Source organism: Salmo salar, chromosome 15 (genome assembly GCF_965601325.2).
Source record: "Salmo salar chromosome 15, fSalSal1, whole genome shotgun sequence".
In the NCBI taxonomy this organism is placed as follows: Eukaryota; Metazoa; Chordata; class Actinopteri; order Salmoniformes; family Salmonidae; genus Salmo; species Salmo salar.
The window spans coordinates 43,086,839-43,101,829 of record NC_138305.1 but is presented as its reverse complement, the minus strand read 5'-3'; the positions used below and the strand labels follow the sequence as shown (position 1 = coordinate 43,101,829).

At 42.5% G+C, this 14,991-nt stretch overlaps 1 protein-coding gene and 1 non-coding gene across 2 annotated transcripts in view; both read left to right on the top strand.

The window, feature by feature from the left end:
* LOC106571391 (afadin, adherens junction formation factor a) overlaps positions 1 to 10,319 on the top strand; it is a 140,570-nt gene extending 130,251 nt beyond the window's left edge. Inside the window, 5 exon segments of the mRNA XM_045695699.2 lie at positions 650 to 685; positions 2,210 to 2,344; positions 4,431 to 4,953; positions 8,412 to 8,496; positions 8,678 to 10,319. Coding sequence (XP_045551655.2) covers positions 650 to 685; positions 2,210 to 2,344; positions 4,431 to 4,953; positions 8,412 to 8,496; positions 8,678 to 8,837 — 939 coding nt within the window. The 3' untranslated portion in view covers positions 8,838 to 10,319.
* Positions 10,320 to 14,309: 3,990 nt separating this feature from the next.
* On the top strand, positions 14,310 to 14,392 carry trnal-cag (transfer RNA leucine (anticodon CAG)). Its single transcript has one exon. It is a non-coding gene; the product is annotated as a tRNA-Leu (tRNA).
* The last annotated feature ends 599 nt before the right edge of the window (positions 14,393 to 14,991 follow it).

Below are 14,991 nucleotides of genomic sequence, written 5' to 3'. Positions count from 1 at the left end.
AAACCAGTCAGACCCCTCTACAGTGTATTGTAACTAGTCCCCTCAGACGACAGGTCAACATAAACCAGTCAGACCCCTCTACAGTGTATTGTAACTAGTCCCCTCAGACCACAGGTCAACATAAACCAGTGAGACCCCTCTACAGTGTATTGCTTCTCATTTGTAACTGTTACAACAGTACTGTCTTCAGTCTGCTGTGACCTTGTATCCAGACTGTCTAGTGAGACAATGATTTCGGGATGTAGTGAGCAGTCCCTGCCAGCCAGGCCAAGGCTCACATCCCCTTCTTGTCTGTCTTCGAGGGAGAAAGGTGGTCTTAGTTTTGGCCAGGGGGGTGGTGGTGGAACGATGTGGAAATTCCTCCTGTAAATGTGGCACTTTGGAGCTCCATGCGAGGAATGGGACTGAGCGGAGCGTTGTCTGTCTAAGGGGAAGTGGGCCGCTCATTCGGCCGCTGGCAGTAATCAGCCCCATTCTGTGGAGAAATGTTCCTGGCACCACATCACTGCTGCCTCCAAAACCCCTAAAAATGTTTTTACTTTTATCTTCTTCTATGCCCTCCTTTTTAATTTATATTTATTTATTCTCTTTCTCCCTCGTTCCTCTTCTGTTTTCTTTCTCTATTTGTTTTTTTTCTCTTCTCCCGCAGCAGACTGCTGTCCCAGCAATCTCTGTTCTAGACTTGGTACGTTCTCTCTTTACGCACTCCTCCTTATCCTCCTTTCTTGTCTTCGGTTCCACCTGTGTTTCTTCTCGTTCATTCTGTCCCCTCCCTCTCATCTGGCCAGGGGGGGGGGGGGCTGCTGTTCTCGTGGGGCGACGGGGGCAGGGTTCGGGGAAGTCACCCTGCGATGCTGTGGAACCCTGTCTCCACTAGATAACTGCTGCTGTGGAACGGTGATCTAACTTAGTCTCTGTGAGAGGCGAAGGCCCAACAGTCACACTTAGTATTTTGGTCAGGGCTCATTTAAAGACAATGCCATATAATAATGCCTCATAATATAAATAATCATCCCTGAAAAAAATATATATTTCCAGGAAGAAGAATAAAATCAGTAAAATAACTCATCTAACCTTAAAGAAGTCTAAAACTAACTGGGGCATGGTTAAATAGTGTATTTGTTCCAGAGAAGCTCAGTACTATGCAGCTGTTGTTTCAGTGCAGGGAGCTGCCTGGCCTGCAGTGGGGGTCAATCTGCATGATTTGAGACCCTCCCCCAGCAGTGGTCATCTGCGTGTGGGGTGTAACCATCATTGTGTCATCGTCAGTCCACTTCATTCAACTCATCCAGCTCTGTGTGAACAACTCCGGTGCTCAGCCCATATAGCATCGCTCTCCTCCTCAACTCCCCTCACTGGGGAAGTTGCACAGTGTAGGAAATGTTTCTACTGTCCATCTGTAGTCATGTTTCATCCGGTGATTGCCTTCCAGTCTGTTGTGTTTGGTCACCATGACATCAGTGATGTAACTAAGGCTTGAACTGGACGCTCCCCTGCTCTGCCTCGCCATGCTGCTGTTTGTTCTCGCTGCACGTTGCCATTCATTCTGCATGTCCAGCTGTCGCCATATGCCTGTCTGCAGCGCACACCGTTTTACTCTCACCACAGACGACCTATCCTGGGCCGGAGAGAAAAGAACCTCTAGGTTTCTACCCAGCATACAGAGCATTCCATCAGCATATCTACACCTAGATGTTTTCAACACAACAAGCCCTTGTCTGGAAACCTGATGACAGTGTGAGGTACCTCACAGGGGGGGCCAATCTGCTGAATTAGCCTTTGTGTAGATGTGTGTAGATGCAGACCTGATAGGGGTCCTTAGGGCTTTGGGGATTTACTGTGGAGCTGTGACTGAGTTGAGGAAACAGTATTATGAGCCCATGACAGGAGGTTCTGTGTGAACTAACCTGTCCTGCACTATGCAGTGAGACCACAGACAGACTAGCGCAGCAGTAGGCCTACTCTAGTTGTAGAGCTGAGGATGGTTTGTCACTAAATTATATTTCCACCTTTTCACTTTAGGAAGTATGGCCTCACAACATTAATGTACAATTCATTTGAATAGTAGATGAAACAGTTGATTTAAAAGTATATTCCACTATACAACTGATTCATCTCCAAGCACACAATTTTGAAGGACTCCTGAGATCACTAGACGGCAGGACACGTTCCCGGGCCGTGTACATGGTGCTGAAGTGTTTGTGTGTAGTTGCAGGACGAGGAGCGGCGGAGGAAGCAACAGCTGGAGGAGATCCGTAAGCGCGAAGCGGAGGACCGGGCCAAACAGGAGGAGGAGAGACGCTGGAGAGAGGAGGAGAGGGCCAGACGAGAGGTCGATGAGAAGGTACCCACAGAACCACGTTTATCGGCGCTACACAGTTCTCACGCAGCACATAGCTAGCTAACACACAGCTGGTTAGACAGGCGCTGTCAAAATATGATTTCTCATTTATGTTCATCCAAGCAAAATATTCTATCATACATTTCTATCAGTGATTTCTGTTCAGTCAGACTTCAATACGATTATAAAAGATTCTGAATGCAATAGACCGCAATTAAATCCCGATGCTTGCATTGCCCACAGCTGTCTTTCAGTATTATTATTTGTTACATTTTATTAAAGCTAGTTATGTGAACGGATTGATGTCGCTGCCAGCAGAGCAGATTAAAGCAGGATGCTCCAGTCAGATCTATTAACAGAGGACATCAAAGTGAAAATCCAGAGAGAGTCTTACCTGCATGGTAATTATCGTATTACCCTGTGGGGATCTGCCCAGATAATTGTAGTTTACCTCGTGAAACAGGAGTTGTGCCTCGACAAAACAGCCCAGCAGCAGAATACACAGTGAAAAACACAGACCGATCCGTGGGACCACTTCTCTTCAGGGGGTGGAAAGGGTCAACTGAGGATGTCGTTGTTTTGTGAAATCTGCTAACATGATCAGCTTTTTCAAGGTTTCTACTGTTCTGTTCCCAGTTGGTCAGTCTCCCACAGAGCTGTAAGTGATCCTGTGGGAGGAGGTGTGAACACGCCCCTCTACAATGAACCAGTCAGAGAACTGTGAAGGGGACTCTGTCTGACTGGGTTTTAGGAACATAAGAAGAAGCCAGTAGAGCAGTGATTAGTGATGGAAGTAGTACCCTGTGTTCAGGGGAAGTGTTATTGAGCCAGAGAGCAAAGGGCCTGTGGCCAGGGAGTCTGCAGACAGACAGGATGCTGACTTATCTTAATAAACCCTGCTGGTGTTTGGTCTGTCAGAGGCTAAGCATGTTTTTGGAGCCACTAGTGTTTTGTGTCCTCAGTCCCAGTTGGTTACAGGGACATTGAATTACCGGTGGTCTGAGAGCAGCAGCACCCCTTCATCTTGCCTTGTGTGACATTGTTACAACATCCCAGTTCCATTTTGTTTAACTGTGTGACCATTGATTCAGCTGTTGTCTTCCTGTGAGTCATCCTCACACCACTGGTAATTTAAGCCCTGTAATAATGGCAATGATGTCCAACTGCATGGACTCATGATAGTCCCCTTCCTCTGTGTTATGTAGTGTTATGTATGGATGTATGCATGTAACCCTCCTACCCCCAAAAAGCATGGGAGTCACTTTTTACGATATTTTATATTTGTTGGGAAGCCATAGTCATTCCATCTGGCACTGCTTTGGAACCGCTGTTGGAATGCCCCACCCTCGCTGTGGTTTGTGGTGGTCATACCAGAGTACAATACATACCTGTTCCCCCACCATCTCATCGATGACATACCACCCACTACATACACACTAACCCAGGGGATCCATGTACAGAATCCAGAGCTGACCAATCTCTATTACTAGCTGGTACCTTTCCAGGGATAAAACCATAGAATCCCTCCAAAAATCCCTGAATTGGAGTCTTCAAGCCTATCAGATCACTTGACTGTAGTCTAACCCAAACCACTTCAAACTGATGCCCCAGCTGTCAGAGAGGTCTCTTTATCCATCTTCACCTCTGGTGGTTCTCAACACAGCATGGATGGAAGGAGAGGAAAAACAACACATTTACATTGTAGTCATTTAGCAGACGATCTGATACAGAGTGACTTACAGGAGCAGTTAGGGTTAAGTGCCTTGCTCAAGAGCATATCAACAGTTTTCACCTAGTCAGCTCATGGATTGGAACCAGCAACCTTTGTTACTGGCCCAACGCTCTTAACCGCTAGGCTTCTCTACTAAAGTATTACAGAACCCAGTACACACAGAGTCGTCTCCCTCACACACACACACAGACATACAGACACATAGTGGACAGATAAGGTGGAGGACTTGTCTGGGTGTCTTGTGGCCATGGGTAGTCTCCCTCCAGCAGAGGCAGAGTGAGTCAGGTCCAGCCAGCCATGCATTGGAGGTGAGAGTAGGCCACACTAACAGGCTCTTCCCATTCCCTATTCCCTTAGAGGAGACAGGAGGAGGAATACTACACACGCCTGGAGGAAGGGCGGCGCCGGCAGCACGAGGAGGCCGAGCGCAAGCTGCTGACGCCTGACGAGCCTGGTCTGTACAGACCTCCCCTCCCCAGGGACTACCAGCCTCAGCCCCCCCCTCCCACTGCATCCCCCGCAACCACTGCCACTAACGCTCCACCACCCCCGCCTCAGAGAAACACTTCCTACCTCAAAACCCAGGTCGTCTCCCCTGACGCCTTGTACACTGCCAAGTTTGTCTCGTACAATGACGAGGAGGATGAGGACACTACAGGCCTAGCAGGTCAGGTTAAGCTCTCCTCCACCAGGAAGTCCTATGGCGACCTCCCGCCCGCGCACAAGCCGCAGCCGCCTGCGCGCAAGCCCCGTCCTATGTCTGATGGGATCTTTCTGTCCAGCTCATTCCAGCCGCCGGCTGTCAATGCCAACAGTACTGCAGGGCAGCCCCCTCCCCCTCCCATCAAACCCAGCCTCATCCCGACAGGCAACTTTAAAGGTAGACACAGAAAGGAGAGAGGACACGCCTCCCGTATACCTCCCACTCCATATCTCTCATTCAGTCGTTCATGTTTTTTGTGTTATATTTTTGTGTTCCTGTTTTTCCAGTACAGAGGCGTTCTGGCTTCCATTTCCCCTTCTCCCTTTCTCCCACTCTATTTCTCTATCGACAATCCAATAGATCTGTATTGTAGTTGCCAATCAACTTGTAATTTGTTTTTTCTCCCATCAGTTTGTGTTATAGTTTGTTGTCCTCTTTTTTGGGGGAATTTCCACTCCACCACTAGCAAATCAGGTTCCATTTTTGTTTAATTTTCCCAATCCTTCTGTCAGAAAATGTCCTCACCCATTCCTCTTCCTCCAATCATCTTTCTAGTGAGTAAAAGCAATCGGTAAATCAACCAACCCGTGATTCCCTGTGAAAGCACTTCAGATATCCAATCATAGTACTGTTGGTGTTGCCGCTCAACGCCCACCCGCCCATGTGTGTTTGTTTTTGCTGAGGGGGTGGCCTGCCGGCCGCTGGCCCACCCGCCTCCCGCCTGCGGGCCCCACGGCTGCTTGGTGGTGGTGTTGGCTTTAAGGAACACTGAGACACTGGCTTCTTATCTATCACACAGGCACTGTGGTGGGACCTGAGAGGAGCAGCTCTCTTTAGGCTCACTTGCATACCTGGCAAAGGGGAAAGATCTGTTGAGTGAGGCATTGTTTTTGTCTGTGGCTGTTTAAAGCTCTGTCAGGGCTCCAAACCAATCACTGATTAGATTACTGAGCAGTACTAATTCACTTTAATCTAGTTCTATGGTCTTCATCTGGCACAATGTTTTCTATTCAAGCCTTTAGTGACCCCTATTGACAAAAGTAGAAACTTTCTGTTATTTGTATCAACAGCTGGAACCAATGACATACTATTTTATAACTTATTAAAACAGTATTTATGCTTTCATAAAAAAATTTAAGATTAGCTTTGTTTTACATTTTAGGAATAGTCTGTATATTTTTGCTCAACAAACCACAATATTTAAAGCCTCTTGGTGAGAACAGAATTCAAGTGTAACGTGGATGTGGATTAAGGCAGCCCCCCGCACCTCTCTGAGTCAGAGGGGTTGGGTTAAATGCAGACGACACATTTCAGTTGAATACATTCAGTTGTACAACTGACTAGGTATCCCCCGATCCCTTAATATCTCTATTTTGTGTTACTCTAAACACAATACATGTTCAGTGTTTCATTGTAAGCCATAGCATAGTCTACTGTAGTAAATAACTTAATATTCACATTGACCGGAATCACAGGATTGTGCCTTTGTAATTTTCCAGACGGATGAGTTTGTTGGTACATGTTCTAAAAGAAAATATGAAAGTGCCCCCCCCTGGATATGAACACTTTAAACAGCCATGGAGAAAAGATGTCACTAATGCAACACAGTCTAACAGTGTCAAGATGTTCAGTGACTGTCACCCTGCATGTAACATCTGCACACAGCACCAGTGCCCTTCCCCTACCCAGTATGGATGATGATGATGATGATGATGTCTGGGCCTTTTGTTATTGTGTTGCATTCCTCACTCAAATTGAGACCAATCACTAACCTTGCTGTAACCCCACATCAACATAACCCGCCTCCCTGCGCTGAATCCAAGCTCACTCCAATCGACCTGATATCCATTACGATCTACTGCCTCTGCTGCTTTGCTCACCTCCTTTCAGCGCTCAACTGTTCAGTTCACTCCTCTTTTTGTCTTCTATGACTGTTCCAGTCTCTGCCCTGTCTGTCTGTCTGTCTGTCTGTCTGTCTGTCTGTCTGTCTGTCTGTCTGTCTGTCTGTCTGTCTGTCTGTCTGTCTGTCTGTCTGTCTGTCTGTCTGTCTGTCATGTCTCTGTTTTTGTGAATTTCATCTGGTATGCCCTGTCTGTCTATCTGTCTGTGGCTCTGGCTGTCCTGTCTGTGTCAGTGACATTGTCTAATGCTGCTGCTTACCACCACCTTCTCCTCTGAGGGCCATGCCGTGGTTCAGGTGACCCGTCTCCACCTGAATCATTGGCTCCCTCTGTTAACAATAATACATTCAGGCAGACGAATCCACTGGCAGCATCAAGAAGAAGGGCAACCCAGCTCTCTGATAGAGAAGACGTCTAGATGTCTAGCCAAAGGTTTTGAGAAGGCTCAGATTCCACCTTCTTCTCCACTTTATCTTAAAAGAATATCAGCAAAATCTGACTAATGTGAATATTTGGAGCCATGTGTAAGGAAAGGAAAACATTATCCATGGCACAAGAATATAGAAAGACCTTTGGTTGACTTTTATGCATTTTTACAATTACATTTGAAGCCAAGGACTGTTCTGTATAAGCTTAAATTTGGCTTCCGAAAACAATGAAATCAACAAACCATGAAAAACGGCCTTTCTGTGGTGACTTAGTTACTGGAGGGTTCAGAAGGTATCGTTTTAGCTCAGGGGACAGACAGATCTTGGATAGGTACCAACTTGTCAACCAGTCTGTAGACTCCGAGAGCCTGTTCTGTGCCAGAAGAACTTGACCCTGCCAGTGGAGTCCTGCCTCGGTTCACACGTCAATGTGTTTGTGTCTGCCCTGTTATCCCTAGTTTCTTTCATTTTAAACAAAGAAAAATTCACATGCATTTGAATTCTGGTTGTGCTTCCACTCACACAGCATGCTGGAACACAACCAGTAAGATTCTATTAGTGGGAATTCTGGGTTAGTGTGAGAGACAGCAGCAACTGCGTTTGCCTGGCCCGTGCACACACGGACATGTGAACTTACTGATTAATGCCTACTGTGGGTCAGAGGTAGAGGTCACCTGGGGGTCAGTGGTGTTGGGTTAGAAGTTAGAATGCCAGTTAGGATACCGAATCAGTCCTCATTTAGCCACCTGTGGCTTTGATGAGCTCCTAGCTAACACCCAGTGGTTATTAAGTAAAGGTTTGTCATAACAGGCTTGATGACAGTTTATCTTGGGTGCTACATGACTTAGTGGTTGACCTCCACTTTTGATCCCACAAACTTGTTTTGCAGACCTTGCTGTTTCAGGCGTGCCTTGGACTGCACTAACGCCATCCACTCAGCTAATCTAGTCCCTGTGGCTTGTTTTGGTCTGTGGAAAAGGCACAGTTGTATCATTTGAACGTGACTGAAAAGTTGCTGGGTACAGATAACAATCATATATAGCCTGGACTGTGACTTGGCAACAATTTACAGTTGACACGGTGTTATGTCACAATAACTTTGCATTGGTGTGCGGTACTCTGTGTGTACTGAAGCAGGTAAACGAATCCCAGGGAATACATTTAGTAAAGATATATTATACACAGAAGTTATGTACCCAGCAGCTTTAAAAAAACAAAAAAACACAGAGTTTAATTTGCCAACGTGGTACAAAACATATTCATTAACTAATGTGCTCTGTTTCCCCAATTTAATTAATGAACACAGGATTTAATTCATACACTGGAAACACAACAGGGGTTGTAGTATCAGGAGAAGTTTACAAGGACCTGCGAGAAAAGTGGACGAAAGGGTGAGGCCTGGCATGCATCGTTCTCTTCATAAACAGACAATTCAACTCGGTCAGAGGAAATACTTTTAGACCGAATGAGAAAGAAACATAAGAAACTGAGACGTATGTAGGAATTCTCAGAACACACAATGTTGTACAGTATATGGTTTAAGTCGTATTGTGGTTTCTTTTCTCATTGCAGTGGTCAAGAACAGGAAAACACTTTAACTGAAGGAGCCCCGGAGAGTATGACATTCAAGGAGCGCCAGCGGCTCTTTTCCCAAGGGAAGGAAGTATCCAACAAAGTCAAGGCCTCGCGAAAACTCATGGAGCTGGAAAATGAACTCAATACAAAGCAGTAGACAAGTAGCCTTAGCAAGAAAAAATGACCACCAGGCCCCGACTGAGCAATGGGAAAGAAGAGCCAGCATTTGTTTCCCAGTGACTCTCCTTTTTTTGTTTTTATTGAACAACTGGACCATTACATTCAATTTAGATGTATCGTTGCTGTAGGTGAGACATTTATTTGCTTAATTTCCCTCTTAAACTATCAGATATTATAATAAAGCACTGTAAAAATAAATAATACAAAATAATTATACTACTAAGACAAATTTGAAATCACATGAAGGGGAATATATTTTTGTTTGTAAAATGGTTCTTGGGTTAGGGATGAAAAGTTTTGTTCATTTAAACAATTTTAATAGCTTAATGTAATGTGGAATATTTTATGATGTTATTTTATGCTCTTTCTGCATTACATATTTTCACACTTTTAAATAAATGCCCAGGCTTACCAGACCAATCTTTTAAGTTGAACTTCTTCCTTTACTCATTGATTCAAATGGAGTAATGTTGTCCATTCTGGTTTGCGATACACTGTATTCTTCATTCCTTAGAATGTGGCTTTAGTTTTGATCCAGGCATCACTGGAAGATGCTGTCTTCACTATGACTTCCACATATATAAACTGGTTTACTGGGGGTCCACCTGAGTGCACGCCCACACTGTAAATATCTGTCTCGTTCCAAACACAACTCTCAATTCTTAATAGTAACCGCTCTCATTTGGTTTTTATCTTCACAAATGGATGGTTCAAACTTTATCCAACAGGGCATTTTATACAAGTGTGATGTAGGAAATTGAGATAAGGAACTCCTACCTTTTGGTTCTCACTGTAAATTTGGGGGGTCTTATGTTTTCTATTCCCCCCCACTTTTTAGTATTGATTTTCTTTGTTTGAATTTAACAGTAATTTGCAGAGTTGTGAAATTTGGCCAGTTGTATACATTGCCAGTATGCGGAAAGTGGAAGCGTAACATGATGGAAAATTACTTCATTTTCAGTTCAAATGATAATAAAAATCCAAAGTAAAAACCTTGTTTAACAGGTATTTATTTGAACCTTATGTAATGTACTTGCACAGATTTTGTTTATTTAAAATGCTTGAGCATTCGGTTAAATCGATACAAACATGGAATACATTTGGGACCTATAGGCTACTGTAGGTAAATGCTATTTTAAGGATTTGGGCAGAATGCTATTTACATGAGTACATCTCTCCAGTCTTAAACCCCTACATCTCTTAATTCACAGCTGTTTGAGTGACTCCATCTTGTGTGTAAATATGATTACTTTTTTTCAGAACATGGGCCAGATTTGACTATGTTAACATTCATTATCCATAAAGTAACAGTATCAATATCCTGTTTCAGCTTTAAAGATGTTAACCGACATGTATACAAATGTATTCATGTTTCTCATTTTAGGTAACACATTTGAATCATTTAAATTGTTTCATGATAGCCTTTTGTAAATCATTAATAAATACAGATTTTACAAAATGCTGGAACTCTGTTCAAATTTGTATAGAAATATTTAAAATGGTGTTTTCTTTACATACTTGAGCTATAGTTTCTTTGTGATAGTGATAATGCACCTCTTTGCAGTGTGTACTGGTGTATGTATCTTGTGTACAGGCACATCTTGAAGACTCCAAGGAACTATGGATTTGAGAGGAACATATCTGATTACTGACGTGAGTAGTCGGCCTAACGTTGGTATGTCTTTGGACTAAGGTTGTTTTTGAGTCAAACCAGAAGGCATTACACTCACTGTCCAAATAATTGTATCAGACTTAGTCAATTATTTAATGTACCGTAGAAAGACTTTCCTCAGTGACTGAAGAAACTATACAGTGGATGGCTTCAGGTATTAAGATCTGCAGCATCAATCCTAAACTGTGGAACTGGGCAGCCTATTTTCACATCCCCAATTATCCTTTTGTGCAACACTATTTTCCTATCAGAAGGAAAACATTGAAGTCTATGTTAGGTGTGTTATTGAACTGTAAGGGTTGATAACAATGTATAGGTCTGATCATGATGGGACCTCAAAGCCTTTTGAAAATGGCACGTTCTGCTGCAGCTGGGAGCACAGAAACTGGCCAATTTCTACTCTTTCACTTGCAACAATCAATTTCTACTCTTTCACTTGCAACAATTTTTTTCTAATAAACTGAAACATGGGCATTGTTCTGTTGTTTAATTAGTTACAGTAGCGATTTTAGCATATACATCTTGGTGGGGGGGGGGAAAAAGTGAGAAGCATGCCAGCAAAGCCACTGCATAACACAACACTAAACAATACATTAATTGCACTATAAGGGTGACAAACAGTGCCCACAAACTGTTAGGGCCTACATAAAGCTATCCTAACACCTTACCACTGCTACACCTGGCTATCAGCAGAGCCTTGTCTGGCAGTGAAACAGTTAATTCAGCCTCATTTACTGCCTTTAAAAAAAAAAAACCGGCTGATATGGCTGACTTGCTTAAACAAATGTGGGTTCTAATGACAATTGAGATGTACAAACTATGGCACAAGGGGACGACAAGCGGATAAGAGGCAATCCGTAATTTCGATTAAACCAAGCGAGCTATAACGGACGTAGTCAATATAACTTTTTGTACAGAGACAGAATTCAGAACATGGGCCGTTCTTAGTGTTCTCCCTGTACACCAACTCAGAACCGTAGGATAAATAAAGGGGGCATATAAGCAGATAATGAAAGCTCTTACAATATTTAAATACATTTCTCAAAAACAGATTATAGGCTACATGTGCACCAAATTTTTAGGGTGATGCACATGGGCTACTAACAGCTTACTACACAACACACACTCCGTATTACTTTCTTAGCTACAGTATACAGTTGAAGTCGGAGGTTTACACACACTTAGGTTGGAGTCATTAAAACTAGTTTTTCAACCACTCCACAAATTTCTTGTTAACAAATTAGTTTTAGCAAGTCGGTTAGGACATCTACTTTGTGCATGACAGTTAATTTTCAAACAATTGTTTACAGACAGATTGATTACAGACAGAAGCTTCTGATAGGCTAATTGACATAATTTGAGTCAATTGGAGGTGTACCTGTGGATGTATTTCAAGGTCTACCTTCAAACTCACTGCCTCTTTGCATAACATCATGGAAAAATCTAAATAAATCAGCCAAGCCCTCAGAAAACAATTGTAGACCTCCACAAGTCTGGTTTATCCTTGGGAGCAATTTCCAATGGGCCAAAATTCACCCAACATTGTGGGAAGCTTGTGGAAGGCTACCTAAATCATTTGACCTAGGTTAAACAGTTTAAAGGCAATGCTACCAAATACTAATTGAGTGTATGTAAACTTCTGACCCACTGGGAATGTGATGAAAGAAATAAAAGCTGAAATAAATCATTCTCTCTACTATTATTCTGACATTTCACATTCTTAAAATAAAGTGGTGATCCTAACTGACCTAAGACACAGAATTTTTACTAGGATTAAATGTCAGGAATTGTGAAAAGCTGAGTTTAATTATATTTGGCTAAGGTGTATGTAAACTTCCGACTTCAGCTGTACATATCTCCCTGGCAGTAGATGAGGCTGAATGAACTGTTTCGCTGACAGACAAGGCTTCGCTGATAGCCAGGTGTAGCAATGGTAAGATGTTAGGACAGCTTTATGTAGGCCCTAACAGTTTGTGGGCACCGTTTGTCACCGTTAGAGCAATTCATCTATTGTTTTGTGTTGTGTTGTCGCTTTGCTGGCATGCATCCCACTTTTTATGTCCAATGGCCGATGAGCACCAATACGTTTTATCTATAATTTATTTTCATATGACAAGGCTTAAAAAGGATTTGCCAGTAGATTCATGATGATGACTGCTAGTTAAGATTTTGAAAGTATCAAAACTACTTCAAAAGCCAATTTTATTTAACTAGGCAAGTCAGTTAAGAACAAGTTCTTATTTACAATGACTGCCTACTCCGGCCAAACCCTAATGATGCTGGGTCAATTGTGCGTCACCCTATGGGACTCCCAATCACATCCAGTTGTGATACAGCTCAGGATCGAACCAGGGTTTGTAGTGACACGTCTATCACTAAGATACAGTACCTTAGACCACTGCGCGACTCGGGAACCCCCAATGACCTTGAGCCTTCTTGGATGGGCACTTCTAATGTAACTATGACAGCACCCAAGGGGGTTGAATTTTCAAGCTCTGCCCTTAGACTTGGCGGTGACGCAGTGTCCCCATGAGTGACAGAACACTGAGCCAATCACGGTGCAACGCTCTGGATTTTCTGCTGGTTTGCCCCACCTCCACAGAACGCACTGAGCTAGGCTGAAACACATGCATTTTGGAGCTCCCTTACTCAAGAAAACAAAAAAAGAGACCATGTTTGTATAAGGCTTTATTAACTCAGTGATATTTTTTTTATTACATTGTTTGCAAACTGATATGTAACACATATTAATGCCAAAATAACTTGCAAAACAGGCACTGCAGTAGCTACTAGTGCAAGCGCAATGTTCATACCCATTAGGCAAGTGTAGGCCAATTTGTAGAGAATAGAGAATGCTATACCATTAGATGGTCCAACGGCAAAGACGAAGCTGTCTAACAGCAGTGAAGAAACAATGTAGCAGTCTAGAATGTAGTAGCAGCCTTGCACGAGATGCTACGTTGCTACCACTAACATAATGTTCAACACTATGGTTGAAATGAATTGGCTACAAAATGCGCAGAAAACCTGCTTAAAGGAGGTGAACTGCGATATATACCACAACCCACTAACACGATTATCAGATTTTGTGTGTTAATGTAATGCTAACAAGGAATTCTTGCCTTTGTGCTGTTGTCTGTGCCCAATACTGTTTGTACCATGTTGTGCTGCTACCATGCTATGTTCTTGTTTTAAGTCTCTCTTTGTGTAATGTTGTGGTGTCTCTCTTGTCATGATGTGTGTTTTGTCCAATATGTTTATTTTTAATCCCAGCCCTCGTCCCCAGGCCGTCATGGTAGGCCGTCATTGTAAAAAAAAAAGATTTGTTTTTCTCTGACATGCCCAGTTAAATAAAGGTTAATGTTAAATAAAAAGTCACAGTAAACGCTGCATATGTCGGCTCAATCTGAAATTATCTTTATACTTCTTTCGCGGAATCTGTAGAATAAAAAACAAACTGGCGCACACCCAGACACATTATTTTGTGTGGAGGTGCTGACAAACAAGAGAATAACTCTAAACTCAAAAAACTAGAGTCGCACACTCCATACATCAACTCCCGGATGATTATTGGGTCTACCCAATAAATTACTGGAAGATGATATATGGAGTATGCGACTCTCTTTATTTTTATAGTTTATCGCGGAATCTGTAACACATACATTTTACAGATTTAATCGATGCCTAAATCTCATAACAATTAAAACAGCGTATCTAGTTCAAACAGCTAAACAGTGTGCATATTATAATTGCCGACTAATGCTAAGCTTTACATGAGTCAGGATGGCCGAGCGGTCTAAGGCGCTGCGTTCAGGTCGCAGTCTCCCCTGGAGGCGTGGGTTCGAATCCCACTTCTGACAACATATTTTTCTGCATAAATTATGTATGGTACAGCGTTGTGACCTGAACACACTCACGACGGCTTTAAATGTTATTATTTTTTTAAGTTTTTCTTTATTGAACAAACGATTGTTACACATCGATTATTGACAATCCATTCACAACCAATCTGTAACAAATAACAACATTATAAAAGAGGAAATGGCGTATCAATTTCTGAAATGAGTCTGTTTTTGTTAAAGGCATACTTGAGTCATTTTCTACTAAGGTATCTTTATTTTTACTCAAGTATGACAGTTGGGTGCTTTTCTCACGGTGGAAAAACTGTCGTACTTGAGTAAAAGTAATGATTCCTTAATAGAAAATGACTCAAGTAAAAGTCACCCAGTAAAATTCTACTTAAGTAAAAGTCTAAAAGTATTTGGTTTAAAATATACTTCAATATCAAAATTAAATGTCATTTCTAAAATATACTTAAGTATCAAAAGTTAAAGTATAAATCATTTCAAATTCCTTATATTAAGCAAACCAGATGGCAACATTTTCTTGTTTAAAAAAAAAATGTATTTATGGAAAGCCAGGGTCACAGTCCAACATTCAGACATAATTTACAAATGAA